Below are 24,846 nucleotides of genomic sequence, written 5' to 3' on the forward strand. Positions count from 1 at the left end.
CAACCGTTTGCCCTAGAATGGATCATTTTTCTGGGATATGGTGTTTGAAAATTTGCGAGCCAGTTTGGCAGAGTGATTAAGGTGCTGGCCTAAAAACTGGGAGAAAAGCTATGGCAAAGGGACGCGGTGGCTTAGTGGGTAGGACGCTGAGCTTGTCGATTGGAAGGTCGGCAGTTCAGCGGTTTGAATCCCTAGCGCCGCGTAATGGGGTGAGCTCCTATTACTTGTCCCAGCTTCTGCCAACCTAGCAGTTGGAAAGCGCGTAAAAAAATGCAAGTAGAAAAATAGGGACCACCTTTGGTGGGAAGATAACACCGTTCTATGCGCCTTTGGCATTTAGTCATTCCAGCCATATGACCACGGAGACGTCTTAGGACAGCGTTGGCTGTTCGGCTTTGAAACCAAGATGAGCACCACCCCCTAGAGTCGGGAACGACTAGGACATATGTGCGAGGGGAATCTTTACCTTTACCTTAAGCTATGGTAAATCTAGACAGCATACTAAAAAGCAGAGACATCACCGTGCCAACAAAAGTGCATATAGTCAAGGCTATGGTTTTCCCAGTTGCAATATATGGCTGTGAAAATTGGACCATAAGAAAGGCTGAGCACCAAAGAATTTAGGCTTTTGAACTCTGGTGCTGGAGAAGACTCCTGCGAGTCCTTTGGACTGCAAGGCCATCAAACCGGTCGGTCCTAGAGGAGATCAACCCTGACTGCTCTTTAGAAGGCCAGATCCTGAAGAGGGAACTCAAATACTTTGGCCACCTAATGAGAAGGAAGGACTTACTGGAGAAGAGCCTAATGCTGGGAACGATTGAGGGCAAAAGAAGAAGGGGACGGCAGAGAATGAGGTGGCTGGATGGAGTCACTGAAGCAGTTGGCGTGAGCTTAAATGGTCTCCGGGGGATTGTAGAGGACAGGAAGGCCTGGAGGAACATTGTCCATGGGGTCGCGATGGGTCGGACAAAACTTCGCAACTAATTACAAAAATGAGGATAGAATAGAATACAATTCTTTATTGGCCAAGTGTGATTGGGCACACAAGGAATTTGTCTTTGGTGCATATGGTCTCAGTGTACATAAAGAAAAAATAAAATTATTCATCAAGAATCATAAGATACAACACTTAGTGATAGTCATAGGATACTAATAAGCAATTAAATCATACTAGGAAACAATAAAAACAATATAAGTTGTAAAGATACAAGCAACATGGATATAGCCATAAGTGGGAAGAGATACGTACTAGTAAGGACGAGAAGAAGAATAGTAATACAGTCTTAGTAGTTAATTTGACAGTGTTGTGGGAATTAGATGTTTAGCAGAGTGATGGCATTCGGGAAAAAAATTATGAGATGTTTTTTAGGCATGAAAGCCAGCTGGGCGACTGAGCCAGATCCTCTCAGCCCAAGTCACCTCACAGCATTGTGAGGAAAATAGAAGGAAAAAGGTGTATTAGGTATGTTCCATGCCTTGAGTTATGTATAAAAATAAAGGGATAACAAACATTTTAAAATTAGAGAATGTTCCTATCTTCCCTCAATGATGAGGGATGGTGAAACTTGAATGGATCAAACAGCAGAAGCTAGCTATTAAAGACACAAGGGTCCCAATAGGACAAAACTTTGCAGTTTTTAAAATTATTCACTGATACTGGGTTGTTTGCAATCCTAAGTAAGAGAAAACGGAAGGAGATACATTTAGACCAGTGAAGAACAATCAACTTCACAATGTCCTTTTCCTACAAACTCCGGCCCATACAGGCTGAAGAATATTAGAAATGAAACAAGGTCAAATTCCTACCTAAAGGATTCTTTAGCGAAAATGTATTTTGCCACATTTGAAACAAAAAATACCCCAAAATCGCCCTGTGCAAGATCATCCTAATACGATCTACAGATATCAATTTCTGTGCATTGAAGAATTAGACCTTCAAAACAAGATTTATCAGGACTTCTTCAAAGGGCTCCTGGTCCCTTTAAGGAGAAAAGGTTCTTCCTGTATCATTTATTTCATCTTCTAACCTTCACACTCTTACCGGGGGTTTGTCTGGGCTGCATTGAAAAAGTGAGTCGGAATTCCTTTCTTAGAAAGTTTGAAATGAATTTGACTGCTGTCCTCGAAATTACAGTGTCCTACTCTTGTTTGTCAACAGACAGTCTTAAGTGTGGCGTAACAGCTACCACATTGGTCTCCTCTGAAGATTTGCGTTGGGCAGGAAGGAGAGGAACTCTAGAGAAAAATGGACAAGCCAGGGTTGGCATTAATTGTGGTTGTCTGAATAAGCTACATCAGTGGTGGGTTTCAAAAAATTTTTGCTACTGGTTCTGTGGACGTGGCTTGGTGGGCGTTGTGTGGCTTGGTGGGCTTAGTGGACATGGCTGGGGAAGGATACTATAAAATCTCCATTCCCACCCCAATCCAGGGGAAGGATACTGCAAAATCCCCATTTCGTCCCGATCAGCTGGGACTTGGGAGGCAGAGAATAGATGGGGGCAGAGCCAGTCAGAATTTTTACTACCCGTTCGCCAAACTACTCAAAATTTCCACTACCGGTTCTCCAGAACTGGTCAGAACCTGCTGAAACCCACCTCTGGTGTCCTGGTTATTACCTGTACTTCAAGTTGTCTACTCAGTTCGTTTGGGAAAATAATCAAAGAGAAATAGTTTTTGCTAAAGATTCAAAGGAAGAGACAAAGCGATTGCACTAAGGGTGCTATTCAGCAGGTTCTGATAGGTTCTGGAGAAACAGGAGCGGAAATTTTGAGTAGTTTGGATAACCGGCAAATGCCACCTCTGGCTGGCCCCAGAGTGGGGTGAGAATGGAGATTTTGCAATATCCTTCCCCTGGAGTGGGGAGGGAATGGAGATTTTGCAATATCCTTCCCCCAGGAGTGGGGAGGGAATGGGGATTTTGCAGTATCCTTCCCCTGCAGTGGGGTCGGAACGGAGATTTTGCACTATCCTTCCCCTGCCACGCCCACCAAGCCACACCACACCACGCCCACCAAGCCCACAGAACCGATAGTAAAAAAATTTGAATTCCACCACTGGATTGTATTGCTTTCTAGCAATATGGTGGGAATGGATAATTTTTTTAATGGTTCCAGGCTTAATGGTTCCCAAATTCTCTGGATTTACAAAGTGAAAATGTTGTTTTGCACCAGGAGGCCTTGGGTATAAAGAAGTGGGCAGGCAAACTTAAGTCCGCACGCCAGCTTCTGCTTATCCCTGACACTGCGTTTTTAATCGCTGTAAGATCTGCAGACAGGTAAACCATTAGCATTGGGTGGAGAATGTCTTCCCCACCTGGAGTTAGCTCAGGTTAGTAGTAAACACCTGGAGGAGAACAGCCGTGCTCCCCACTTCCTCTGTAGGATTTTCTTAAGGACTTTCCAGCCAGTGTCTGTCCTCCTCCTTTCAGGGGTCATTGAAACAGCTTCTTGAGATGTTTCTATCTTCTTCTTGGGAGCCCCAAAATATCACCGCAGGCTGCGTGCCCTTTGAAAGCTACTTCTCAGGAATCACAGGTAAGTTCTGGAAAGCAAACCCAATGGAATAAACCAGAGTACTCAGTCAGACCACTACTAGAGGTAGTATTGGAATGGCCAGGATACCTAGCAATTATTGGAGCATGTGACTCACAGTCTTTCACCTCTCCTGAGCCACAGGAACAGCGTCTTTCCGTCATTCAATCCAGCTTCAAGAATCCCATATTGATGGGTTTAAAATAGGTGTATATGTATTTCTATCTGCAGAGGTTCTAAAATGCTTCATTGCATCATATACCTGCAGATATTTTTTTGCTGAACTTCATCGACTTAGAAAAGCTATCTAAAAGCTATCTAATTCAAAAGCTTACCGCAGTCTCTTCCTTGCAGACCCAGAAACTCCAAAATTAACAACAGAGAAGCCTCAAGTAGATGCCATGTATTTAGGCAATCCCTTGCAAGAAGCATCAACTGGAGTCAACGTGCTGAACATGTAAGTGATGTCATCAGCCTCCACTTCCCTTGTTCCCTTCTCTGGAAGTTGAAATAACAGAGGTGTCAGGGTTCCGAGGGATGCCCTAATTAAAACATGAGCCTTGAGCCGAGTTTCAAAAGAAATCCAGTTATTTATTAGGAGCTTCATGTCGGCACGTTCCCAAGTGAAGCCAACTCTGACCCCACGTAATTTACGGCCCCAATCATGACTCTGTTTCCCCCCCTCCCTCCAGGGTGTGTCATCAATCACATTCGTCAACAGAGTAATCTCGCGGGTTGTAGAGATCACTCTCCTCCGGCTGCTGTGGGTAACCCTGGGAGACAGCCTTGAGAAAGATATGTCTGGAATGTGCTCCTGCCTTTGGCTGCCATGCTGCTTTGTCGGTTTCCCATCCCCCTTGCCTACGGCAACTCAAGAGCAGGCCAGGGATGCTTTGCGAGTTGACAGGAGGATGTAGGGAGATGTCACCTAGGGTGATGGTTTTTTGCATGCATAACGTCCTAACTGGAGTCTCTCCCATCTCCAGAGAAGATGGAGAATACTCTTTGTGAAATGCTGGAGAACTGCTTGGTCACTTACTCATTGGGATGGACCAGTGCAAATCGTGTTTTAACTATAGCTGGTTAAGCAATGGTGGTGGACCTCAACAAGATAAGCTTGAGAGAAAATGATAGATTCTAGTTGAGGACAAAGGTTCTTTCTCTTTGATGACCCAGGTTTGCCCAGCCAACAAGAGTCATTCAGAAACTTCAGAGAGGAGTACCAAGGAAGATGCGTTGGACCCCAAAGAATACGCTCGTCTTGGAAGTGGTAAAGCTCTTCAAACCATCTGAAGTTTCTCTTAATTCTCCAATAGTTGAGGGGAATGAGCTACTTCCCTTCAGCTTTCATTTAGGATTTGCCCGTTGTATGTAATTGAGTCTAAAAACTGACTTGAGATGAAGTACTTTGAGAGCCAGGATTCGCAATAACTTGCTTTAAATAAAATACAGCCAGAATCCTTTATTTTGAAGGTTGCTGTCAGGGTTCTGACAGATGCCCTAATTAAATCATGAGCCTCGAGCCAAGCTTCAAAAGAAATCCAGTTATTTATTAGGAGCTCCATGTCGGCATGTTCCCAAATGAAGCCAACTCTCGCGGGTTGTAGACACTACTCCCCTCTGCCCTCTGTAGGTAACCTTGGGAGACAGCCTTGAGAAAGATATGTCTGGAATGCACTCCTGTCTTTGGCTGCCAGCTGCTTCGTCGGTTTCCCACCCCCCTTGCGTATGGCAACTTGAGAGCAGGCCAAGGATGCTTTATGAGTTGACAGTTATATAATATGATTATCTCCACGAACTTTGCTTTGCACTCATTTCGTGGGAAATAATGTAGAATTTCTTGGTCTCACTCCAGATTTATAGCTCTTCTCCCCAGTTCCAACTACATTTGGCAAATCAGTTTTTCCTCTTTATTTGGAGACTGAAGAGATGTTTTGTAGCGAGGAAGAAATGTCCTAGCTGTTTGTAGAGCGTGAAGTTTGCTGTCACAAGTCAAAGATGTTTTCCTGCTTTTTTTGAGGTGTCTTGAACTCAAAGATCTCCTGCGCTGAAGGTCTCTCTTATATGAGACTCTTATGCAAAACACCAGTTCGTGTTTGAATCTTCAGCCTTGTTTCGCTGGTATTTTCTGCAGGAAGGGACTCTGGCATTGTCCTCCTTGACGGCTGTATGGGATGACGCCTCAACATTCACCACACCATTCCAGGACAGGCGTTATGAGGTAAGTATCTACGGAGAGGGAGGTCCATTTTTAACAGGACACGAGGCCCCAGCCGGAGAACATTTCTGAAAATGTGCATAGTTGCCTTCTGACATTATACAATCTTGACTCAGCCTTCCATCCTTCCGAGGTGGGTAAAATGAGGACCCAGATTGTTGGGGGCAAAAGGCTGACTCTGTAAACCGCTTAGAGAGGGCTGTAAAAGTACTGTGAAGCGGTATATAAGTCTAAGTGCTATTGCTATTCAAAGCAATGTGGATTTGTCTTTCTGTCTTGAGTAGTCAATTCCCAGATTATAGGACAACACTTATCTGGTGTAGTTTTGAAGGTGCTGAACTAGAAACCAGGAGATTGTGAGTTCTAGATTATGTTCTAGTTCTTATACCAACACACACACTTTCCTTTTTTGATAACTTTAAAAAAAAAACTTCTAATTTTAAAAAAGAGAGGAGTTAGAGTGCTACAAAGCAAAATCTCTAAGGCCTCAACATTCTTGGGCATTTTTGGACAATAAATGATTGCTTTGTTTAGAATGAAAAAGAACAGTTTAATTTGGAAGTAGTCAATTTTCAAGTCCTATTTTCATAATTGGACTACTTGACTATTAGTTCAATCATCAGCAATTAGAAATCCTTTGAACCAGTAGTGAAATCCAATTTTTTTTACTATCGGTGCTGTGGGCTTGGCTTAGTGGGCGTGGTAGACTACTGCAAAATCCCCATTCGCTCCCCACTCCAGGGGAAGGATATTGCAAAATCCCCATTCCCTCCCCACTCCTGGGGGAAGGATGTTGCAAAATCTCATTCCCACCCCACTCCTGGGGGAAGGATACTGCAAAATCCCCATTCCCACCCCACTCTGGGGCCAGCCAGAGGTGGTATTTGCTGGTTCTCCAAACTGCTCAAAATTTCCACTACCGGTTCTCCAGAACCTGTCAGAACCTGCTGGATTTCACCCCTGCTTTGACATCATTATGAGTTTTTCTGGATTGTGTTGGGAGTTAACTGACTTCTCATTTCAGTTTCCTAACCCTTGTGTCTTTGAGGTTTCGATCAAGCTGAGACCACACCTTCCTGAATTTCTAGAAGCCCTGGCCAAAATCTATGAGGTATGCGCTTTTCAATTAAATTTGATCTGTGCCAAATTGAATATGATGCAGAACATCTATAGGAGGTGGCTAAGGATTCACGAAGGGGCCACTGTCCAGAAACAGGAAATATGTCTTCCAAGCAGAAGCCCTTGAGTTTAGGTTCCACAACCTTCTGAGAAATCCTTCTTGCTATTTCCTTATAGATCTTTGTGTTCACCACGGCCAAGCAAGTTTACGCTGATCAAATGTTGAAGGTCCTTGGACCACAGAGGAAACTAATCAGGTGATGAAGGCCTTGGAACAAATTATGGGGCAAGACAAGACCTGAAGAAGGTTGAATTTCTTGGATGCTCTTTGGCTTTATCTCCCTTACAAAGGAAGGCAAATATACATGTCCCAGGAGAAGGTTGCGGGATCCAATCTGGGTCGGTCAATGGGGACCAGAGGTTTAGTCTTCTGAGCTTTTGGACTTGTGCTGGAGTCCATCCTCAGGGAACTTCTCTCTCACTCTCTCTCTCTCTCCTTCTCTGTCTCTGTCTCCCCTTCTCTCTCTCTTTCCCTCTCTGTCTCTCTCTTTCCCCCCCTTCTCTCTGTCTCTGTCTCTCTTTGCCCTTCTGTCTGTCTGTCTCTCTCTCCCCTTCTCTCTCTCTCTGTCTCTCTCTGTCTCTCTCTCTCTCTACCCCTTCTCTGTCTCTGTCTTTGCCCTTCTGTCTGTTAGTCTGTCTCTTTCTCCCCCTTCTCGCTCTCTGTCTCTCTGTCTCTCTCTCCCCCTTCTCTCTGTCTCTCTCTCTCTCTTTGCCCTTCTATTTGTCTCTCTCTCTCTCCCCTTCTCTTGCTCTGTCTCTTTGTCTCTCTCTCCCCCTTCTCTCTCTCTCTCTCTCTCTTTGCCCTTCTGTCTGTTTGTCTCTCTCTCTCTCCCTCCCCCACCTCTCTGTCTCTGTCTCTCTCTCTGTGTGTCTCTCTCTGTCTGTCTGTCTCATGTGTGCACTGGGTGTTCCATGTGTAGTATTTCTCTGGTGCCTGGTTCTATGTGTCTGTTAGTTGTTAATTGGGGTGTGGATGGCTGGCTAGTAAGTTGTTGGTTGTTGTTCCCTTGTGCTGTTGGTCCTCGGCTCCTAAGTACCTGATAAGCTGGTGGTACATTAGCACTCCTGTGGCTTGAGAAGAGGCCCGTTTCCCAGGCTCTAATAATTTCCCCGGCTATTTTTGTCCTTACTCAGCCAGCAATCTTAGTTGTTGCAAAGTTGAATGAAGTATGTCCTTGTTCATTGAAATGGGAGCTACCAATGAGTTTATCTTTCTTCTTCTTCTTTTCTTCCAAGGCACCAGCTATATCAAGAGGACTGCCTCTGTAGCCAGGGTTCCTATGTAAAGGACCTGTCAGTAGTGGAAAGAGATCTGGACAGGACTGTGGCAGTTGCAACTTACCTGCAAGCGTTTCCTTACCAGGTAATGACCAAGGTGTGGTACTCCAACATGACAAGAGAGGATACTGTTCCATAGCAAGCCATCCCATGGATTTCTCAAGCTTGGGACAAAGTATTTTGACCTGGAATTGTTCCCTGCAGGGTCTCTGGGAGAAGTTTTCGCCATCAACCAGTCTCTGATTGATTGATTGATTGATGATGAAGGTATGTCCTGATTAAATGTGAATGTGGATCCCTTGGTGCTTTCAAATTGGTGGTTGGCAACATTTCAAAAGTCAGGACTAGCTGTTTAATAATTTAGCCCAGTGTTTTTCAACCGTGGCAACTTTAAGGTGGGTAAACCGTCAACTCCCAGTGCGGGCTGGGGAATTCTGGGAGTTGAAGTCCCCCATCTCAAAGCTGCCAAAGTTGAAAAACGCTGGTTTAGAGGAATGAAAACGTAGAAAGTGTGGATTGGTGATCCAGTGCACCAAAAGAGAGTTCTGCATTTATTTTTATTTATTTTTAAAGTTGAGGGTGCGAGGTCTTGTTTCTTTTTTTTTAAAGCTGCACCTGTATCATTTTTTGTTGCAGATGTTGTGTTTTTCCTCCTTAAAATGGCAAAAGATGGCATCAGTCAGCAGGGACAATAGTACCAGTGAAAATCACACTCATTTTCTAAGGGGAATGACAAGAAAGGAAATTGGGGAGACATTTTATTTAGATCACGGAATATAGTCAGACTTTTCTTGTTCTTTAATAGAATTAAGAGCCCGATTAAACTACTATTGAGCTGATGGCGGTGGAAGCTCAACTATCTGTAAAGGAGAACATTTATAGCTCAGGGTTGAGATGAAGAATCCTGGATGTTTTCTGAGCTTGGTGGTTTTCTTGCAGACGTTTCATGGCCCAACTAACTAACTTCATCAGTGCACTGATGGATAATGAAACGTCTGCAAGAAAACAACCAAGTCCTTCTTCCCCCTCCCTGCAAACCCTACTACCTTCTAGCACTGATGATGCTACTAGTTGGGTCATGAAACATCCACAAGAAAACTACCAAGCTCAAAGAGCACCAAGAACATCACCACCTTCTTCTTCTTCTTCTTCTTCTTCTTCTTCTTCTTCTTCTTCTTCTTCTTCTTCTTCTTCTTCTTCTTCTTCTTCTTCTTCTTCTTCTTCTTCTTCTTCTTCTTCTTCTTCTTCTTCCTCCTCTCCTCCTCCTCCTTCTTCTTCTCCTCCTTCTTTCTCCTCCTCCTCCTTCTTCTTCTCCTCCTCCTCCCTCTGCTTCCTCCTCCTCCTCCTCATTCTTCTTCCTTCTCCTCCTCCTCCTTTCTCCTTCTGCCCCTCCTACTCATTCTTCCTCTTCTTCCTCCTCCTCCTCTTCTTCCTCTTCTTCTCCTCCTCCTCCTCTTTCTCCTCCTTCTTCTCCTACTCATTCTTCTTCCTCTTCTTCTTCTCCTCCTCCTCCTCCCCCTCCTCCTCCTCCTCCTTCTTCCTCCTCCTCCTTTCTTCTTCCTCCTCCTCCTCCTCTTTCTCCTCCTTCTTCTCCTACTCATTCTTCTTCCTCTTCTTCTTCTCCTCCTCCTCCTCCCCCTCCTCCTCCTCCTCCTTCTTCCTCCTCCTCCTTTCTTCTTCCTCCTCCTCCTCCTCTTCCTTCTTCTTCTTTCTTCCTCCTCCTCCTCCTCATTCCATTCTCTTTCTCCACTTGGGTCATGAAACATCTGCAAGAAAGCAACCAAGCCCAGAGACCTGTTGTTGCTGCTGCTCCTGCTCCTCCTCTCTCCTCTTCTTTTCTTCTTTCTTCTTCCTCCTCCTCCTCCTCCTCCTTCTTTCCTCCTCCTCCTCCTCCACCCATTCTCTTTCTCCACTCTGCAAACCCCTTCTACCACTGATGATGTTACTTAGTCATGAAACACCTGCAAGAAAGCAACCAAGCTCAGAGAGCAACCAAGAACCCCTCATCTACCTGCCCAAACGTTACAATGCTCGAGTGCTTCTGATTGACGCTTGGCCTCAAATGAATGTTCTTGTCTCCTCGTAGACGTCCAATGTGATCGTGGTCCCTGAGTGGCAGGGCGATCGTCAAGACGAAGAATTGCTTCGCCTTATTCCAGCCCTCCGAAGTATTAGTCAGGCAGTAAGTCAATGACTTTGTATCAATCCAGTGGTGGGCTGCCGCCGGTTTGAACGAACCGGTAGTTCCAGTGGTGAAATCCAATTTTTTTTACTACCGGTTCTGTGGGCATGGCTTGCTGGGCATCGTGTGGCTTGGTGGGCATGGCTTGGTGGGCGTGGCAGGGGAAGGATACTGCAAAATCTCCATTCCCACCCCACTCCTCGGGGAAGGATATTGCAAAATCTCCATTCCCACCCTACTCTGGGTCCAGCCAGAGGTGGTATTTGCCGGTTCTCCGAACTACTCAAAATTTCCACTACCAGTTCTCCGAACTGCTCAAAATTTCCGCTAACGGTTCTCCAGAACCTGTCAGAACCTGCTGGAATTCACCCCTGGGTCGTTCCGACGATCCGAATGAATGGAGAAGCCACAGACCTGAATGGATAAATGCTTAGAGCGGTGAGATTATATACTAAAAAGTTTCCAGCTTTTCAATCAATGCTCCTTAGCCTCTTTGATGAAAACCTTAAATGGAATTAAACCTGCCAGCAGATGGCTGTGTCCATCTTTTGCTTAAAGTGAACAAGAACAGTTTTCGCTTTAGGCTGTTGCTTTAGGCCAGCGGTGAATTGCTGGTTATGGAAAGATTTTTAAAACATTTTAAAAACAGTCTAGTCTTTTAAAATGAAAGATAGACCAGGGTTAAAGAGCTTAAAATGATTTTGCAGCCTTCTCTGTAGCCCAGGGATATCTAACCTTGGCAACTTTTAAAACTTGTAGATGTCAGCTCCCAGAATTCCCCAGACAGCTGGCTGGGGGAATTCTGGGAGTTGAAGTCTACAGGTCTTAAATTTGCCAAGGTTGGACACCCCCTGCCAGTAATATTTGGAACTGAAATTCTTACTTTCCTTTTATTTGTCCATGTCGCGTTTGCAGGTTGACATTCGCACTGAAATAGAGAGAAAACATCGTGGCCGAGGAACAGTTGAGCGTCTGTTTCCATTATAAATCTCCTCTTCAAATTTGCTTTGGAACCTCCAGACTTTCAGTCACAACGTAGCTTTGATATTTTGGCCCAACTACTCTTGTTCATTTCTGTTGCTTTCAAGTGGATAGAAATTCAGGCACTGATGAGGAATTGAATCAATAGACACACACACACACACACATATATATATTTAACCATTTCACAGAAACGATGGAAGCTCAAAAATGCTTTTTTAAATTTTTGGGGTGGAGAGGAAAACCGGTATTGTTCCATCCACGATGTACGCGCGCGTTTTTCTCCCGTTAGAGATATATGTTGAAGTGTGCTTGAAGGAGCATCTTCCAAGTTTCTAAATTAATTTCTTGGCTTCTGCAAATGCACAAACGAGACATAAATATATGGTTCTTGATAGGGCCGTGATGGCGAACCTATGGCACAGGTGACAGAGTTGGCATGCAGAGCCCTCTCTGCTGGCACGCGTGTTGCCTCCCAAGTCAGATCTCCGGGGTGTTTATTGTGTGAGAGCTTCTGTTTCCCTGCAAATGACGAAACAGAAGCTCATGTAAGAAAAAAGATCTTCCCTCTTGCCATGCTGCCGGTGTTGGGATGCCCCGGAGGGACAGCTGATCTGCACGTCTCTGCTGTGCATATCAGCGCATGTATGTGTTCGCAATTACATGTGTTCGTACAGTCACACGTTCGCGCATGGACCTTTCAGTTTGGGCATGCACGCACATGCAGTTTGGGCACTCGGTGTCTAAAAGGTTTGCCATCCCTGTGATAGGGTGTCATTTTTAAGAGGCTGGGCTTTGTAGAAGAAATTCTTGGTCTAAAAGTGTTTCCTTTGTGTTTTATTTCTGACATTCTCCTTCCACCCTAAGTGCAATTTCAGGCACGAGTAATAAAATGAGGTTTGTCTTCAGCTTATGTGTTTTTACTACTCAACCCTCCTACTCTCCTGGTTTTCAATCTACAAGAAAGTAATACAGCTAGTTCTCGTTTAGTGTCCGCATTGCTTAGCAACGGTCTCATTTAGCAACCGTTCACATTTACGGCGGTGATGAAGAAGTAACTTTACAAGCCATCCTTGGTGTTTACAGTCTCTAAAGGAATTTAAACCAGAAGTATTCTTATTAGGAATTATAAAAGAAGGTTAAAGTAAAGAGTTAACGTATTTAATATGACATGTCACCACAGCAGAGAGAATAGTTTATGCCCAACAATGGAAGAGTGAGGACATAGTATCTAAAGGAAGGGAAATAATGAAGAAAATATTTGACTGCGCAGAATGTGATAGACTGACACTGGAACTGAAAAATAAAGGAGAGACAGAATACTATGAGATTTGGAATAGATTTTACCAATGGTTAGATTTAAGGAATGAAAGTCGGAACAGATAAGAACAAGGACGTGCAGATCGAAAGAAGATGTAATATATGTACTGTATTTTTCGGAATATAAGACGCACTTTTCCCCCCTAAAAGCGGGTGAAAATTTGGGTGTGTCTTATACACTTAATGTAGCCCCGCCCACCCACTGGCCCCCACCCTTTGGCCTCTACCTCCCAGCGGTTTACCTCCTTGCAAGCAAACAGCAAGAAAAAACACCTCCTTTCAGCTTCAGCACAGCCTAATTAGCACAAGTTGATTAGATCAGCCTCCAGACTCTCAGCTGATTTGCTCTCAGCTATTTTGCGCAGGGCTCTGCTGCTTGCTGCAAGTAGGTAAATTGCTGGAGCAGATTTTTTTCCCCCTTGTGCGGGCCTGGCCTAACCTCTCTTTTAAATTTTTTTAAAATTTTTAAAATTTTTAAATTTTAAATTTGTCTTATGAAATTTGGGGGTGTTTTAAATTTCGTTTTCCCGGCCAATTATTTAATTGTATTTTAATGGTTTTTTTTAACATTTGTATTGTATGTATTTTATTTGGCTGTTCACCGCCCTGAGTCCTTCGGGAGTAGGGCGGTATACAAATTCAATTAATAATAATAATAATAATCATCATCATCATCTGACCACCTAATCAGTGGGTGCAGCAAAATTTCACAAACTGACTACCTACAACGCCATGACCGTGTTGCTAAGATCATTCACTGGAAATTGTGCCAGAAGTTTGGATTTGAGTACAGCAAAAACCACTGGGAACATCAGGTTGAGAAAGTTTTAGAGAATGAGAAACTCAAGATCTTGTGGGACTTTAGGATTCAGACTGACAGGCACTTGGTCCACAACACACCTGACATAACAATAGTTGAAAAGAAAAAAGTATGGTTCATTGACATTGCAATACCTGGTGATGCACGGATTGAAGATAAGCAGCAAGAAAAAATCACAAAGTACCGGGACTTGCAAATTGAAGTTGAGCGACTGTGGAAAAAGAAATCGTGTGTTGTCCCGATTGTAATTGGAGCCGTTGGAGCAATACCCAAAGGGCTACCCCGCTATTTAGAAATTCTAAATTTGCCGGACTTGAACATTTTGACTCTACAAAAAACCACCTTACTCGGAACAGCTTACATCCTCCGACGATACCTTAACAGTTCCTAGGTCCTTGGTTAGGACTCGAGCTGCTGAGCTATTAACCAGCCTCAAAGGCTGTGAATCTCACTAAAGATTAACTAATAATAATAATAATAATAATAATAATAATAATAATGATAATAATAATAATAATAATAACAGCTTACATCCTCCGACGATACCTTAACAGTTCCTAGGTCCTTGATTAGGACTCGAGCTGCTGAGCTATTAACCAGCCTCAAAGGCTGTGAATCTTACTAAAGATTAAATAATAATAATAATAATAATAATAATAATAAGAATAAGAATAACAGCTTACATCCTCCGACGATACCTTAATAGTTTTTGGTTAGGACTCGAGCTGCTGAGCTATTAACCAGCCTCAAAGGCTGTGAATCTCACTAAAGATTAAATAATAATAATAATAATAATAATAATAATAATAATAATAAGAATAAGAATAAGAATAAGAATAAGAATAATAAGAATGGCAGAGCAGGGCCCAGATGGACCAACCATCCCTGCTCTTAACAGGCTTGGTTGGGGGAACCCCAGCAAGACCCCACTTTGCAGGCAATTAGAGAGTCCCTGAACCATATACCACCCCCCCTCCCCAATCAGGGAAGGGTGGGGAAGTGGGCGGGCCTCCTCCTGTGCTCCAATCCCCCCCCCAAAAAAACACCCTCCAATCTCCGGACTACATTTCCCAGGGTGCCTGGCAGCCGGGGCGGAGCCTGAGTCCAGCTGGCTGGCACCGAGCAGGAAGCTTGCCTCCGGCGTGGAGGCTGCCCGACATGCCTGTGTTGGTGGAGGGGCGGCGGCTCGACCCGGCTCGGCCCCTCCGGGAGCTGCTGCGCGCCTTCCCGGAGCTGGAGGTGAGCTGGGGGCGGGGGGGGGGGGAGAGCAGGGGAGGGCGGGGCTCCTGCGCCCCAGGTGAGACCAGGTGCGCCCTGCACCTTGCAAAAAAGGAGCTGCAAAGGGCGCGCTGGCTTGGAGAACCTTTTTTTTTAATTTATTTGATTTATATGCCGCCCTTCTCAGGAGACTCAGGGCGGCCTACAATGCGTTAAGCAATAGCCTTCATCCTTTTGCATATTCATACAAAGTCAGCTTATTGCCCCCACAAACTGGGTCCTCAATTTACCTACCTTAGAAAGGATGGAAGGCTGAGTCAACCTTGAGCCTGGTGAGATTCGAACTTAGTTTAATTGCAGACAGCTGGTGTTAAATTACAATGCATTAGTCTGCTGAGCTATCCAGGCTCCTGTTTCCAACTTTTGCAGAAATCCCTTTGCAAACATCCAATAAAAACTTTCAAAACAGGATTTTTTTTCCCCGCCCGTAACGGAGAGTTGAGGGAGAGGGAAAATTTTTTAATTTTTTTTTTTTAATTTTTGATTTATATGCCGCCCTTCTCCGGAGACTCAGGGCGGCTTACAATGCGTTAAGCAATAGCCTTCATACTTTTGCATATTCATACAAAGTCAGTTTATTGTCCCCACAAACTGGATCCTCAATTTACCTACCTTAGAAAGGATGGAAGGCTGAGTCAACCTTGAGCCTGGTGAGATTCGAACTTGCAGTAATTTTAGGCAGCTGAATGTTAATAACAGGCTCTTTCAGAGGCTGGGCTGGAAAGTGGGGGTGGGGGTGTTGGTGTGGGGAGGTTGTCTTCCTCTGTCTTTTTCTTTTTTTGGAAAAATGTACACAGTGTCAATGCACATTCTCTTTTTTTATTTTTTTTATTTTTTGCCAGATTATATAATATTCCGTATCCTCTTTTTTCTTTAAGTTCTTTTGTTAATTTATCCATCTCGGCACACTCTTAAGATTATTTTTTTTATCAATTCTTCTTCTGTTGGTATGTTTTCTTTTTCTTTCTTTCTTTCTTTCTTTTTTTTTTTTTGTAAATGTACATTCTCCTATCCATAATTAATCCCACATAGACATATATTTACTAAAGAAAAACAAATTCTTTTTCGTTAGATTCGGGGTTGTTCTACTAATAATTGAAAACGTTATGTTTGTGGGAATGAAGTGGTATAGTTCAAGCAATTCCCAGTTTATGTGAAGCTCTGCTTGGTTTCCAGATCTTGGGAGAGGTGTGAGCTATGTTTCTTAACTTTGGAGGCCCAGATCAGAGAACATTTTTATAGCTGTTTTGCTTACTGAAGTTGTATTGTCTGTGACCCGCAAAGACCTGTACAAAAACTCTTGTTCCCCAAATCAGGAGCAAGCCAAACAGTTCCGCAGCCAACCCGCTCAAGCGGTGGGACCAAAAGGACTTCTCTATGTCCAGCAAAGAGAATTTGCAGCCACCACGTCCAAAGATGGTAGGTGGGACCTCGAGTGAGTATAAACTCTCAATTCAAGAGAAAACAGCCAAGATCTTACATGACGTCCTTCTGCTTTCTTGATAGGTTCCGTTTCCATCCTTGGTTCAGATGATGCCACAACGTGCCATTTTGTCGTTCTGAGACATACAGGTAACTGAAATACCTGGAAGATGCCTGATTTGGTTCCCATTCTCTATAATTTGACGTTTATAAAGTTTGAGGTTGCGGTTTAGAAGTGGAATAAGAGCTTGATGGAAGTCCTTGAGATAGATTGAGGTTTTTGTCTTCTTGGCTCCAGTGTTTAGAAGCACCACAGAAACCCACAGATTTTGTCAAAACTGGCCATAACCCACGGGTGAAATCCAGCAGGTTCTGACAGGTTCTGGAGAACCAGTAGCGGAAATTTTGTGTAGTTCGGAGAACCGGAAAATGCGACCTCTGGCTGGCCCCAGAGTTGGGAGGGAATGGGGATTTTACAATATCCTTCCCCCAGGAGTGGGGAGGGAATGGGGATTTTGCAGTATCTTTTCCCTGGAGTGGGGTGGGAATGGAGATTTTGCAATATCCTTTTTTTTTTGCTTTAATTTATATGCCACCCTTCTCCGGAGACTCAGGGCGGCTTACAATGTGTTAAGCAATAGCCTTCATACTTTTGTATATTTACACAAAGTCAGCTTATTGCCCCCACAATCTGAGTCCTCATTTCACCTACCTTTGAAAGGATGGAAGGCTGAGTCAACCTTCCCCCAGGAGTGGGGAGGGAATGGGGATTTTGCAGTATTCTTCCCTGGAGTGGGGAGGGAATGGAGATTTTACAGTATCCTTCTCCTGGAGTGGGATGGGAATGGAGAGTTTGCAGTATCCTTCCCCTGCCATGCCCACCAAGCCACACCACACCACGCCCACCAAGCCATGGCCACAGAATCGGTAGTAAAAAATTTGAATTTCACCACTGCCATCACTGTCTTCCAATTAAGTGATTTTCAACTCCTCAAAAATCCTTTGACTGATATGTGTTTTGATAAGTCTGTTCTAAATAGAGAAATGTTCCTTATAGCTACAGTTGTCCATAAGATGCAAATTCTCATTGTATTTTTTTTTTAAAGGGAGTGGAGCAATTTGTCTAACTCACTGCGATGGATCAGATACCGAAACAGAAGTTCTGCTGATTGTAAATGCAGTAAAAGTGCTTTCTCTAAGCACGGACTGTGGAAGGTCAGTTTAAAAAAAAATATAATAATAATCCTTTTAAATAATCTGGTGAAAAGTTGGGGCGTCATACTTCTCAGCTGCTTTCTACCTCTTCAACTGAATAGTTAGATTCAGGTAGTTCTCGACTTACAACAATTCGTTTAGCAACCAGTTGAAATTACAGCGGCAGTGAAAAAAATTACGACGGGTCCTCGCACTTAAGACTATCATCATGTCATCCCCGTGGTTGCATGATAACCACGATAAGATGGTTGCAGCATCCTTGTCAACATTCCAAGTAATGCACCCATAGAAAGCAGAACTCCGAGGAAGGGAGATTCCTCAAGGAACAAATTTATTGGATACATCATATTGGCACAGCTGGTGAAAATCGACTGTTGTGGTCTGCCGGTTGCCTGCGGAGCTGGCAGCAGAGTCAGACAGTGAGGAGGTTGGGGAGGAACATGGGCCAGTCCTGGAGTCTGGGGAAGGCTCGGACGAGGGCTCTGCATCGGAGGCAGAGAGGAGGCCAGGGCCATCTGGTAGTTATGTGCTGCCTCCGGAGCCTCCGGAATCTGACATCAGCGAGGCAGAAGAACAGTGTGAGCCTGTTCCCAGTGTGCGCATGCACAGAGCTGCCAGAAGGCAAGAACAATTAAGGGAAAAAAGGGCGACTTGGGAGTAAGGCTTAAGAGATGATTGGCCCCTCCCAGGAGACATAAAAGAAGAGCAAATGGATGTGAGCCTTTGCAGGAAGCAATTAGCTCATATAGTCAATCAAGCTCTGAGAAGTTCCGTTTGACTCTGTGCTCCGTTTGGCCTTGCAAAACTAATTGACAGTTAGGTCTCTGGCAGCCTTTCAAGGGAGATAAAGGTGGGTGCTTACCAACATTACCCTGAGCAGACATCTGTCGGAATCTTCACAGACTGTGAATCGTTACGGGCTGTGAATGACCATAATTCACAGCCATCTCAATAAAAGAGGTTTTTTGGGACTAAAATTGTGATTTATCCTTTCTCAGGAAACCTAAATCAGAACACTGACTCTGAAAGTTCTCGCGGTTTTCACCTAATTAAAAAAGAAAGTTTTTCCCTTTTCTCCAAGTCATCAGTCACATGGTCCAATCGAGGTGCTGGCCAGTTGCTTGGTTACTTCGCTCCTCCTCTCCCAGGCACCTGTTGGAATGACCTTGGTTCCCACAGGAAAACTTTGTTTTGACGGCAAAACCCCAGCTAACTATTTCCCTCCCACTCCCATCTAGTGGCAACCCTGAAGCCTCAAAGATGGCCCCAGCCAGTTTTGCTTCAGGGTTAACAATCCTGGGATCATGTGACCACAACTTGAGATCTTCCAGTCAGCTGGATTCATTCACTGTCTGGGTGATTCACTTAACAATTGTAGTGATTTGCTCAACCATGGCAAAAGAGGTCGTAAAAGCAGGTGTGATTCACTTAACGACTGCCTAGCATAGCAACAGAAATTCTGTCTTATTTATAAGTCAAGGACTTACAAATAGCAGAATGTCCCTGATATACATCCTGTACTGTAGTTACTTACCAAAGAAACAAAATTGAATCGTCATGAGAAATATGCTAATCATCATCATCATCATCATAAAAGGTGCATTTTCACATCCAGCCCAATTAATTCAAATTCCATCTGAAAGGGGTTGAAAAGTGAACGAATGTTTCTGGATTTTGTGTCTGCTAGGTTGGAGTTGCACCTGGTTGGAGGGTTTTGTGACGATAGGCGCTTGTCCCAGCGTCTTACCAGTCAGCTGTTAAGTAAGTTTTGTGTTTTTGATTTTGCTGGGGTCTTCATAAAAAATTGAGGTTCTCTTTGAAGCAGAATAAAGTTGGCCAGTTGTGTGAGCTGGTGGGAATTTTGTGGACTCCAGAGCTCCCAAACAATAGATTTCTGCTTTAGAAAAATGGCTTACAGGATGTAAGTTGTAGTGAAGGGAAGCCAGTTATATTTATGGAGAAGAGGGGATGAGTCATGTTGATGCCTACAGAATATATCATACCATCGGTAAAGGTAAAGGTTCCCCTCGCACATATGTGCTTGTGCTAGTCGTTCCCAACTCTAGGGGGCACTGCTCATCTCCATTTCAAAGCCAAAGAGCCAGCGCTGTCTGAAAACGTCTCCGTGGTCATGTGGCCAGCATGACTAAACACCAAAGGCGCACGGAACGCTGTGACCTTCCCACCAAAGGTGGTCCCTGTTTTTCTACTTGCATTTTTTACGTGCTTTCGAACTGCTAGGTTGGCAGAAGCTGGGACAAGTAACGGGAGCTCACCCCGTCACGCGGCACTAGGGATTCGAACCGCTGAACTGCTGACCTTTCGATCGACAAGCTCAGCATCTTAGCTACTGAGCCACCGTGTCCCTTATATTTGAATAATACAATTGTTTTTCATCATGTAGTTAATCTGTATTTCTTTCCTCGGCCTATGAGTTTCATAGTCTTTCCTTTTGTGTTCGTAGGAGCGTTTGACCGCTTGCTAGACAACGTTTATTTGATGACATTTTGTGTCACAGGTAATTATATATGTCTTTGTCTTTATTGTATTGTCTTGATTGGTTAATAATACAACCCACTTCCTTCTGTTTTGAATTTTGGCCAACCATTTTACAATCCGGGTGTCAGCAGAAAAATCTGTAAAATGTTGCCAGAATTTTATAAAAACATGACTTATTTTAACTTTGGTCAAATAAACAAACATTACATTCCTTCCTTTTTACTTAATTAAGGTCTTATTCATTCATTCATTCCAATGTTATTGTAGGATTTGATCTCTGTTCAATTTTTCTTTGTCCCATTGCAAAGGAAAGTTATTTTCTTAACAAGGAATATATGCCAGTAACCAAAGGAAGGAATCAGTCTAAAAGCTAATTTTCCCCAACCCCTGCCCCAAATGTTTGGGTATGCCCCCCGGAACCCTTAAAAATACTTGCAATATGGAATTCTTAATATGGCAGAAGGGAAAAATTAAAGAATGCATGGAGAGGAGTCATGCTTATTGTATTTAATTGACTTAATATATTATCTTGGTTCTGTCTTCTCCTTTTGTGAGGCTATTCTCTGTCAAATCTAAAATATAATTCCCAGCCTGAAAAACATTGTGCACCCCAATCTGAAGTGACTTAGCTGTGCCACTACATACTTTCCAGTTTATTGCTTTTTCGATAAAGTCAATTTTTATGGGTTCATTACAGAACTGAATGATCGCCAAGAAAATGGCAGGCATTTGCCATATATTTACGGAATCGGTGAGTTAACATTTCTTGCATTTTGAGGCCAGGTTTAAAAACTGGTTTACAATTGTGAGATCAGGTATTGCCACCTTAAAATTATTATTTTTTTAAACTGGCTGATTAAGGTACCAATGAATGGAAATAAAAGATGCATGTTTTGTTTAACACTTAAAGAGAGGCAGTTTGAAAGATTTTTCCTGTCAATCAACTTGCTCTGTCCTTTGACTTAATGTTTAATGAGCATTTCAGAATTCCTTCGGAAGGAACGCATTTTCTTATTACGTGGCTCCTTCCCTTTCAGCTGCGAATGTTAAAACGGGTGAGATTTTCCACGCCACATTTCCAGACCGAGGACCTGATGAAGACATGCGGTCTGCCAGGGTCTTAGCAGGAGCAAAGGTTAGCAATGATGGTACAAAAGAATGAGAAAGGGAACCACACTTCAGGGGAAAAAGTCCTCTGTCAAAGACTTACAATCTAAAAGATAAAACATAGAAGAGAATATATGTAGCTCGGAGTTGAATTATGGAGTCCTTGATCTTCTCTAAGCTTTTTTGTTTGTTTGTAGACATTCATTACCCAACTGGATATCATCAGTGTGAGGAAGTGTGGCATTTGCTCCCTGTTTATATTTAGAAATTTGAGATAGATAGATAGATAGATAGATAGATAGATAGATAGGTAGGTAAGTAGGTAAGTAGGTAAGTAGGTAAGTAGGTAGATAGGTAGATGAGATAGATGAGATAGGTAGGTAGGTAGGTAGGTAGGTAGGTGAGATAGATGATAGATAGATAGATAGATAGATGATAGATAGATAGATAGATAGATAGATAGATAGATAGATGAGATAGATGATAGGTAGATGAGATAGATAAGTAGGTAGGTAAGTAGATAGGTAGATGAGCTAGATGAGATAGGTAGGTAGATAGGTAAGTAGGTAGATGAGTTAGATGATAGATTGATAGATAGATAGATAGATAGATAGATAGATAGATAGATATAGATGAGATAGATAAATAAATAGATGATAGATAGTTAGATGAGATAGATGATAGAGAGATAGATAGATAGATTGATTAGATAGATAGATGAGATAGATGAGATAGATAGGTGAGATAGATGATAGATAGATGAGATAGATAGATGAGATAGGTAGGTAAGTAGATAGATGAGATAGATGATAGATAGATAATAGGTAGGTAGGTAGATATAGGTAGATAGATAGATGAGATAGATGAGATAGATAGATAGATGAGAGAAAGATGGATAGATAATGATGGATGGATGGATAGAGGAAGAGATAGAGATAGATGATAGAAAGTTGATAGAGAGATAGACGATAGATTGATAGAGATCGATAGTTATTTGCCCTGCCATTGTTGGGGTGTGGTAGTCTCCTGGGAGAAAACTGGAAGAGTTAGAGCAGGGAACATAAATGAGAATCGGAGAAAGACATAAACAGGATTTGGCATTATAAACGGGGCCAGGATGAACCCTTCTGCTTCTGGTTCTGCTGAGCCACCAGGGTTTGTCCTGCGCTTTCTCCAAGTTTCGCCTGCCATAACCTGCTGAAGCTGTCCTGTCTCTTGTTAGATGATCAGCATTTATGACTCCAAGAAGGAACAACTTTGCATTGGGCCTTACTACTGGATGCCTTTCCCCCACGTGGATTTCTGGTTGGAGCAGAGCAACCAGAGCATCTTACAGGTAGCTGGAGTTTGCCAAGGACATCGGGGACCCCACTTGGAGAAAAGCTCGGCTGAAAGATTGCCGAGTTCGTGTATTACGTTCAGCCGCAATATGAGTCTTTCGTTTTTGGCTTACCGTTTTCTGGGTCTCCAACCATCGCGGTTTGTAAACCATAGCTCACTACAGTGTGTACTCCCAGGAAGTTGTAAACTTAGCTAGCAAGCAACGGGGAAGCAAAGTATGTAATGTCTGAACGCCAGTTGAGCATTCCATTTATTTATTTATTTTTATTTATTGGTTTGATTTATATGCCGCCCTTCTCCGGAGACTCAGGGCGGCTTACAATGCGTTAAGCAATAGCCTTCATACTTTTGTATATACCTGCTTAGTAGGGCTTTCGGTCCCCCCCTAAGCGGTGTTCTTTTTTACACAAAGTCAGCTTATTGCCCCCACAATCCGGGTCCTCATTTTACCTACCTTGGAAGGATGGAAGGCTGAATCAACCTTGAGCCTGGTGAGAATTGAACTCGCAGTAATTGCAGGCAGCTGGTGCTACTTAACAGCACTTTAGTCTGCTGCGCCTCCAAATTGGATTTCCTTGTTGTGGTTTGATCACTCCATCTATTGACTTATGTGTAGGAGGAACACGTTTTGATAATCTTATGTAAACAGTAACCCTAAGACTCTCTTAAGATCAATAGAAGAGAATATTTGTGGCTTGGGGTTGAAACTGTGGGGTCCTTGACGCTCTCTGAGTTTGGTGGTTTTCTTGCAGACGTTTTATGATCCAACTAGGTAACATCACCAGGGCTAGAAGGGAGCGGGATTCGTGGAGAGGAAGAGGAGGAGGAGGGAGAGAAAGAGGAGAAAAAGGAAGAGGTGAAAGAGGAGGAGAAGGACTGGGGGGGGGGTCCTTGGAGCTCTCTGAACTTAGTTGTTTTCTTGTAGACATTTCATGACCCAACTAGGTAACATCATCAGTGCTACAACTTGAGAGTGGGGTTTGTTGTTTTGTTTATATTCTAGTGGCTGCGTAATGAAACATTTGCAAGAAAAGGAAAAAAAAAACAAGCTCAGAGAGCACCAAGTCGGTTTCCTTAAAATATTCCCTTCTTGTCTCTCTGCAGAATCTCTCCACATCGCCACTGGCTGAGCCACCGCATTTTGTGTCACACATCAGAGCTACCCTGCTTTATCTGAGAGAGCATCCGTTCCCAGATAAGACCCTCTTCCCAACTCAAAAACCTCGCCTCTACGAAAAAAACGCCGAGGGCTTGTGGGAGAGAGTCTCTGGCCAGATCTAACCCAGAGTGGAGAAACCAGGAGAGCTCTGGAAGTGAAAGTCAAGAAAGGTGTCAACAGACCCTCCCTAGGCCATGCACCTTTACCTGGCGAGCCCCCCCCCCCCACAAAAGACAATCAGGGAAAACCAGTGGGCTGCATTTATGGGATGAGGGTCTTAACGTCCCTCAAAATATCCCGTGTTTTCCAAAACAGGCGGCCCAATTCGGTGCAAAATTAGATAACCTTTTCACATTTCATGGAGTTGGGTCCAAAATTCTCAAGAACATAAAATGGGCCTCAGTGTCGTTTGCAAAGGAGGAGGTGGAGCCTCCTTCGTGGGTACTCCCGTCCCTGCTCCGTCACGTTTTCTTGCTTTTAGTCGTTTCTTCAAGACCAGCGTCTTAACGCAAAGTCGCCATTTTGCTTGCTTCATCGGAGCGAGACGTCCTTGATAAAATATCAGCTGGAGACGCGCAGAACCTTCCTGTGGACACGTTCTCACGTTGGAATGAAGCGTGTTCTGGTCCCCGAAATGGTCCATTTCGAAGTCAAGACGTGTTCCAGTGAGGTTGGGATGACCTCTTCTAACATGAGGACACTTCTGGTAGAGTTAGAACATGATTTTGACACCAGATGTTTCGGTGAGGACCTTCCGACAATTTTGCTCTTCTCTGGAACTATCTCAGAGGTGTTGAGGGAGCTTTCAAATGAAGGTAGATCTTGTTTGTGCCACACGAGGAGAAACCTCTCCAAGCTAAGAATAGATGTTTGCGTTGAGGCCTCCAAGTAGTAGCTAAAGAATGTCGATCGTGACATTCTTCTTGGACCGAGGACCAAATGTATGCAGGCAAATATGTTGGGTGGGGACTTGCCTACATACCTATCCTCTGATGTGGAACTTTGGATTCTAGTGCAGCTCAACATAGGTTGTGATTCTCCTCCGTTCTTTTTTAGAAGTTGATTTTTTCTACAATAAATCTCCATTAACTCCATTAACAAGGATCCAAACAAATTTTATCAAATGTATTATTTCTGTTAAACGAAAGTTTTTCAAACACCTCTGCATGTAAGGAAACTTTTAAAACTGCTTTGCTATTGATTTAATCTGGTTTTCTTTTTAGGTATTTATGCATGTCTGAAGTAGGTACGTTTCAACAGAATAACAAAAGTTGGAAGGGACCTTGGAGGTCTTCTAGTCCAACCCCCTGCTTAAGC

At 43.5% G+C, this 24,846-nt stretch overlaps 1 protein-coding gene across 1 annotated transcript; it reads left to right on the forward strand.

The window, feature by feature from the left end:
* The first annotated feature begins 14,666 nt into the window (after positions 1-14,666).
* Positions 14,667-24,623, forward strand: NTAN1 (N-terminal asparagine amidase). Its single transcript, XM_070955073.1, has 10 exons — positions 14,667-14,747; positions 16,103-16,205; positions 16,293-16,358; positions 17,315-17,423; positions 19,111-19,184; positions 19,888-19,941; positions 20,620-20,673; positions 20,960-21,057; positions 22,252-22,365; positions 23,475-24,623. The coding sequence occupies exons 1-10, from the start codon at positions 14,667-14,669 to the stop codon at positions 23,649-23,651; spliced, it is 930 nt and encodes a 309-aa protein (XP_070811174.1). The 3' UTR covers positions 23,652-24,623.
* The last annotated feature ends 223 nt before the right edge of the window (positions 24,624-24,846 follow it).

The sequence above is a fragment of the Pituophis catenifer genome, unplaced genomic scaffold (assembly GCF_029215685.1).
Source record: "Pituophis catenifer annectens isolate HBS135680 unplaced genomic scaffold, rPitCat1.0.hap2 SCAF_16, whole genome shotgun sequence".
NCBI lineage: Eukaryota > Metazoa > Chordata > Lepidosauria > Squamata > Colubridae > Pituophis > Pituophis catenifer.

What these genes read in the sequence shown, in the direction of transcription:
- NTAN1 (XM_070955073.1), top strand. Translation starts at nt 14,667, where the DNA reads ATGCCTGTGTTGGTGGAGGGGCGGCGGCTCGACCCGGCTCGGCCCCTC. An exon ending in CTAAGCACGGACTGTGGAAG is followed by an intron (nt 17,424 to 19,110) that starts GTCAGTTTAAAA and finishes TGTGTCTGCTAG; the next exon opens with GTTGGAGTTGCACCTGGTTG. An exon ending in GATGACATTTTGTGTCACAG is followed by an intron (nt 19,942 to 20,619) that starts GTAATTATATAT and finishes GGTTCATTACAG; the next exon opens with AACTGAATGATCGCCAAGAA.